Source organism: Alosa alosa, chromosome 9 (genome assembly GCF_017589495.1).
Source record: "Alosa alosa isolate M-15738 ecotype Scorff River chromosome 9, AALO_Geno_1.1, whole genome shotgun sequence".
In the NCBI taxonomy this organism is placed as follows: Eukaryota; Metazoa; Chordata; class Actinopteri; order Clupeiformes; family Clupeidae; genus Alosa; species Alosa alosa.
Genome location: NC_063197.1, coordinates 14,523,493 through 14,530,620, shown reverse-complemented (window position 1 = coordinate 14,530,620; position 7,128 = coordinate 14,523,493). Strand labels below are relative to the sequence as shown.

The window sequence follows — 7,128 nt, the reverse complement described above, 5'->3', positions numbered from 1 at the left end:
TTTTCACCCTGAATTATGTCAAATAGAAATGAAATAATATCCAGGAACATTTTCTTTTCACTGATTCAATGATTACTGTCCATCTAGAAGCATTATGTTGACCATGATCAATATCTTACATATTTTCAGCAAAACACTACTTTCTCCAAGCCACCATCCTTTGTGCAGTCTCTCTCCTTAATAGTCCAAACTAGTCGCCACAGCTCAAGGGCAACATGCTCCACAAGCAAACGTCAGCAGCACCCACCCATTAAGCACCCTGAGTCGAGCACCACTATGCTGACAGCTATGATCACAATTCAAAGAGAGTATACAACCCCATAAGCACCCTCAGAAAGCCATAAGCATTGCTGACCTTTGAAAAACATATTCCCTTTCATGAACAGGGCATGGGGTGGGGGGAATGATGGCATCCTGCTTCTTTTGACTTTGCAACAAACTATTCAGCTATATTTTTCCCTATTAATGAATGGGAAGAAATCATCATTTTAGAAGAAATTGTGACAAGAAAAGGTCATTGGAGTTGTGTGTTTGTAGGTTTTTATTTATGTATTACTTGTCAGAATTGTCCCATCTAATTGTCAAGCCTTTCACAGGAGAGAAAATTAAGTTGTTTAAATATATTGCAATGCAAAAAGCCAAGTAAGATATGACAACAAAGCATTCTGCTAGCACATATACAGATGTACACCCCAAAGTAAAATGTCATATCATCTGCAGTCATACATTATTACACCTGTTAGGTTAGCGCATCTCCAGTCCCTTCTATTGTACAGTATACACGGCAAAGCTTTTTCCTCTTTGGAAAAAAAGCTACTGGCACACTTTACAGCTGTGGATGAATGAGAGATTCAAGGATTCATGTATTGCATATGACTTGATCACTGTCAAACTCATTTGAAAATTAATGGTTTACAACAACGGCAAACAAGTTCTGCTTCTATTATTTAACAAGGTCTATTCAAGGTCTGCTCTGCTGCTACCTTATATGCTGTTTCACTGATTACACGTCACTTCATCACTATAAATGTATATCTAAAAAGATGCACATGTAATCACATCAGGGAAACGTTGATAAGCAGAGACAAACAGTGGTGATTAATCTGTTTACTTGCTATGTTCGATTCAGTAATTAATTATTCATCAACACAGACATACTCCAGATGAAATGCCCTGATGTTGTTTCTGATCCAGCTTGTTACACACAAATCTTCAAAAGGTTTGGAAACAAATCCATAATTTATTGTCTCTCTTGAATGAGTTCTCATAAGAAATAGGAAATTAGCAATTTTTCCATCTACAACCAAGAAACACCTCTGTGGGGTTAAGGGTCTTGAACCTGGCAAAGGTCCCTCATTAGACTAACATATGAATGCTTACAAAACTGGCTTTGCATACAAAATCAGTAGAGGCAATGAGGTAGCCAGGAATGAATGAGACATACTAGAAAACATGAAAGGATATTTTGAGAGAGCCAAGAAACTGCGCGGTGGGACTCTAAATTTCACATCCTTCAAAGCAGCCTCTTATGGACCAATCCTACAAACACCTGCTGCACCTCAATGCACCCCTATTTGTCTCCAGTCTCCACTGTCAGACATCCATTTGCACCAGGACCAGCACAGTGGGTGCCTCTGCCACTTTAGCCTTGCGTGGCAGCAGGTGGCTGAGGCTGCAGAAGGAGGGTTTGGCCCGGAGCAGAAGCTCCTTGAGGCCGGCGCGGAACTCTTGCCGGACGAGGCAGTAGAGCACGGGGTTGAGACAGCTGTTGGTGTGCGCCAGGCAGACAGTGAGTGGGAAGGCGTAGGCCTGGGTGTTGTAGAAGGCGTTGCTGAAGGGCACCAGGTCAAACTTGATGAGCACGCTCCACAGGGTCAGTGCCTGGTTGGGCAGCCAGCAGAGGAAGAACGAGAGCACGACGATGACAACGGACTTGGTGACTTTGGAGCGGCGCTTGTGGCAGCCCTGCTCGCTGTCCGCTACGCCGCTGATGCGGCGGCTCAGCACGAAGCGCAGTAGAAGGAGATAGCACACGGTGATCACCACCAGGGGGATGACGAAGCCCAGCAGTACCTTCTGCAACTGGTACAAGCCGAGGAGGAGCTGGGGGTCCCAACTGCCTGTCTCGGGGAAGCGTACCAGGCACAGCTCCTCGCCTGGGAACTGGGCACTGGTTGAGTAGATTGCATGGGGCAGAGTGGCCAGAAGCGAAATGAGCCAGATACCCAGGCATATCCACTTAGCTGCGACAGCAGACGCACGGCGGCTGTGCATCTTCAGGGATGAGATAACCGTGTAAAAGCGTGCCACACTCATGGCTGTCAGGAAGAAAACACTGGCATACATGTTCATGGTGGTGACAGAACTGATGATTTTACACATCACCTTTCCAAATGGCCAGCGGAAGTCAAGGACAGTGTCTACAGCCCAAAAGGGTAGTGTGAGAACAAATTGTAGGTCAGTAAGTGCCAAAGCCATAACAAAACAATTAATGGAAGATTGTTTTTGTCTGTAGCGTGAGTGCAACAAATACAATGCTAGAGAGTTTCCCACCAGACCAAGTCCACACACTACTGAGTAAACCAGCGCAATCATGACGCGCACAGCAGTACTGGAACCGTCTCCATGCAGTTCTGAACTAGATTCCTTTGTCAGTAGATGAAGCCAGCAACGTAAAGAGAGATTACTCAAAGTCCCCTCGGAATTATTGGCTACTGACGCGCTGTCCTCTAACATGTTCTCACATTCTCCCGACTCCAGAGTTGGGATGCTGTCGTTTCTTGACATGGCTCGGTAGGATGCTCACTCATTCGAAGTCATATCTAAATGGACAATTGTAACGTGTGAGATGGTGAGTAAAACAAAAAAAAAACATAGACAAAGATAATTCAACATACCGTCCGTTTCCTGTCTTTCTCTTGGTAAACTTTTGTGGTCTGAGGGATTTCGTTGGCGTCTATACCCTATCTCTGGCGTTAGAGACAGTGAGCCTGTTCGCGCGCCTTCATTCTTTTATACTGAGGATGCCCGTGCCCGCGCAAACCTCCGACTTCACTTATATCATTTCATGACACGACACGTTATAGCTAAGTGCTAACTAAGTTAGATTTTGTTGAGATAAAATAAATACAACGTTGTATGCTATGGCTATATTTAAAATGAAGTTTAATCTTTTAATCTTTCTTTTCAGAATAGCAATGCAAACGTATGTAAACAAGGCTTAGACATCATAAGCTTGTTTCTCACATCCTATACTTTAGATCAGTGTTTTTCAACCTTTTTTGTGCCACGGCATACTTTTGACACTTAAAATGTCCCACTGCACACTAACATCCTGTGTGAAGAAAAAAGAAACATACCATAGCCTAAAATTTCAAATAATACACAGATATGGCCTTATTATGGCTTCTATGCAAGACCTGCTCAATAAAACAAGCGCCCTCTGTTTCATTTGTAGGTGACTATCTAATTTAATTGTTGTTATGAACTGGATATGTGATGATTCTGTGAATACTGGATATGGGGCCCCTTTGTACAATGCCTGCATACCACAAATAGTGCAATCATACAATCAATGAGAGCATGTGGTTATAAATTCTTTGATGCAACAGTTGCTTTTCTGGACCAGTGAGTGACATTTGGGTAATTTTCTGCGGCACACCTGATGATCTCTCATGGCACACTAGTGTGCCCCGGCACAGTGGTTGAAAAACACTGCTTTAGATGGTGTAAACGACACCAAAACAGCATAACAATGCCCAAAAAAATACACTACTTCAAGTGTCAAAACTGCAGTCTTCAGAGTATCAGAACTGCAGTTTTGGAGGAATTGTTTACAGTTCATCTACATGAGATGCAATATTTTAGACATTAAAAACTGCATTGCACCTCATACTGCACTTTACTCAAAATGGACATAGAAATAGTATTGTAGTTAAACTGCCTTCATTATCATTAAGAGAGTTATCATTTATTATCATTAACAGAGTAATATGATTGTGTGTGACCGCAGATGAAGGGCCCTATCATGACAGTCAAAAGTGCATCGTCACTAGTCAAAAGCTTATTTAAATTTAGTAGGATGTCCAGTCCACATTGGGAGGGTTTTCGTTATCAAACGTCGAGCACATGGCGCAACAAGGTGTTCCTAGGTTTTTTAATCAGTCATGGGTGTGTTTGGTATAACATCATTTAAACCAATGAGAATGACATCTGCCATTCCCTTTACCGGCGCAAAGTGCGATGTAATATAAATGCATCGGTATTTTGACATTCAACGGCACATTTGAAGGAGGCTGCTTGCGAGACCGTATGGAATAGTCATTCCACTAAAACCTAGCATAGCCTTCACGCATTTGCACTCCTCTATTATTTGAACTCATTGGCAAAGTGAAACAAACTTCACCATGGTGTCAGTCAACGACAAGACAGTTGTATGCAGTTAAACATATAGTAGAGCGGCTACAGGAAAAACTGTGCAAATTATGATACAAGCGTGGAATTCGGCAGGTATGTGCTCAAGACCAATACAATCAAATCTACCTGATTGGCTACTTGAAATAAGACCCCAGAAATTGATTTATTGCTCAGAATTGACCAAAGATATTATGATACAAGCATGAAATTAGGCATATATGTGCTCAAGACCAATACAATAAAATCTGCCTGATTTGCCATTTTTAATGGTGGCCACCATGAAAAACTCTAAAAATTGATTTGTTGTACAGAATTGACAAAGGAAATTATGATACAGCCATGAAATTTGGCAGGTATGTGCTTAAGACCAACACAATACATTCTAACTGATTTTCCAGTTTAAATGACGGCCATTTTCCAAGATGGCCGCCAAAAAATACCATAGAAATGGATTTGTTGCACAGAATTGATCAAGCAAGTTATTATACTAGCATGAATTTTGGCATGAATGTGCTAAAAAAAACAATACAATCAAATCTACCTGACTCGCCACTTGAAATGGAAGCCATTTTACAATATGGCCGCCAAAAGACTGAATTTAGCCCAGAAGTGAGCAAGAAAATTATGATACAAGTATGTAATTTTGTGTGTTTGTGCTAAAGAGCTATATAATCAAATCCACCTCATTTGCAACTTGAAAATGTAATATGGCAGCCATTTTAAAAGATGGCCACCAAATAAGACACTAGAACTTCATTGATTGCTTCATTGATTGTTAACATTCAACACATACAGCAGGTGGAGAAGAAGAAAATGCCTTTGATGAGTGGTGTGGCAGTATATCAATATCAGTTGCTGATTATTCTGACCATGTCACAAGTAAGATGTAATATTTCTTTACCCACTCTCACCTTGAACATGGAAAAGGGCAACGTTGCTACAGTCAAACCAAACTTTTTTTTGATGTTGCGGTCAGGCCTTCAGAGTGGTTACACAGAACACTTATATGCTAGTATGCCTCATATATAATATTCCTGTCTGTTCTTACTGCCCTACTTTGTAGCCTACTCTCCTACTAAAAATTACACTGTATATGCCGTTTTACATTTGAGTATATGTATATGTATCACTCTCGATATCCTTACAATATTTAGACCAAAACTATCTGAATTAAACCAGCCAATGAGGTTATTCGGAATTAGCCACTTACAGCGACATTGGACCACTGCTGATTGATTCACTCTGGTCGCCTTGTTCTCTAACTCTGGGGTAATTGTGGGGACAGTCGCAGAGAGCACAAATTATAGTGAGCGGCACATTATTACCATATTATTACCGTTAGTACCATTAGCGCATTATTAGTGTTTTTAAACGCCCATATCGAGAAAATCATAAATTACCGTTATTAGCATATTATTACCACAATGGTATCGCATCACGCACCACCCTCCATTGACATCAAGAATTGTCATTATTAGCATGTTATCACCATATTATCAGTGTTATAAGGGGCTTATTTGTCGTTAATAACCTTTACCGCTGTTATTTGCATGTAAAACCAAAAGCGACCTATGCGACCGGAAAGACAGAAGTCATTATTTGTCTATGGAGGGTCGGCGAATAAAGCGACCAAAGTCAATTCGCTGGGAGCGAACCAATCTGGGCGACCAGAGCAATGAAGCGATTTAGCAATTAAAAGTCAGCTAATATGATGGTAATGAGCAGTTCGGCAAAAAACAATTGGAATGCTCTTATCTTCGAATGTCCCAGGCTGACAAGCCAGAGCCATTTGCACATTTGAAATTTGCAAATTTCTCGGGTTTTTTTGGACACCATCTTGGAAAATGGCCACCATTTCAAGTGGCCAATCAGGTAGATTTGATTGTATTGGTCTTAAGCACATACATGTCGAATTTCATGCCTGTATCATAATTTGCTAGGTCAATTCTATGCAATAAATCAATTTCTGGAGTCTTTTTTGGCGGCCATCTTGGAAAATGGCCACCATTTCAAGTGGCCAATCAGGTAGATTTGATTGTATTGGTCATAAGCACATACCTACCAAGTTTCATGCTTGTATCATAATTTGCACGATTTTTGCCAAATTGGCCTTGTAGCCGCTCTACTAATAGGCTGGAAAAAGCAACACTTACCCTAAAATTGCTCAAATGACTGAATAAAAAAACATTTATCCTGCAGAGGAGTTGCTTATATCTCGTGACAGTGCGTCTTCAGCTGTGCTCCATACGTGTCTCTCGCCTTTCCCCTATCACTTTTAACCGTCATTACCAATTTGCAAATTATGGTGAATAACTACTCATCATGAGATGTACAGTATTTCGTAAAATATCTTAATTCTAATTATGTTTCCCATTGTAATCGTGCAATTTGTAATGTTTTGCATGGGCGTGCGCTGGTGTGCGTTCATGGATGATAGAAGGATGGTGTGTTGTGCACCCGCCAAATGACTGTTGACAATGCGCTCTTAAAATAACATATAAACAACTCGCCATAGACCAGGTGTACAATAGCAATTTTTAGACAATGCGCTAAGCCACTCCCTAAGTTGTTAATTGCCACACCCCTGGGCGCATTGTTTAAACATTAAACGTGCAAAATAAGGAATTAAACTTTGCGCCGGGTGGAAAACGAGTTTTACGCCATGCGCCAGTGTGCAAAATACAGCCCGAACAATGAACAGTAGAACATCCC

At 41.2% G+C, this 7,128-nt stretch overlaps 1 protein-coding gene across 1 annotated transcript; it reads right to left on the bottom strand.

Annotated features, from left to right (window-relative positions):
* Positions 1 to 564: 564 nt before the first annotated feature.
* On the bottom strand, positions 565 to 2,969 carry rxfp3.2b (relaxin family peptide receptor 3.2b). The gene is made up of 2 exons (XM_048253011.1): positions 2,898 to 2,969; positions 565 to 2,822 (listed from the first exon to the last, which is right to left on the bottom strand). Exon 2 carries the CDS (start codon positions 2,785 to 2,787, stop codon positions 1,594 to 1,596), a length of 1,194 nt encoding a protein of 397 aa, XP_048108968.1. The 5' UTR covers positions 2,788 to 2,822; positions 2,898 to 2,969; the 3' UTR covers positions 565 to 1,593.
* Between the last annotated feature and the right edge of the window lie 4,159 nt (positions 2,970 to 7,128).

Bases quoted from the DNA above. Each gene is read 5' to 3' on its own strand.
- rxfp3.2b (XM_048253011.1), bottom strand. From the start codon at position 2,787: ATGTCAAGAAACGACAGCATCCCAACTCTGGAGTCGGGAGAATGTGAG.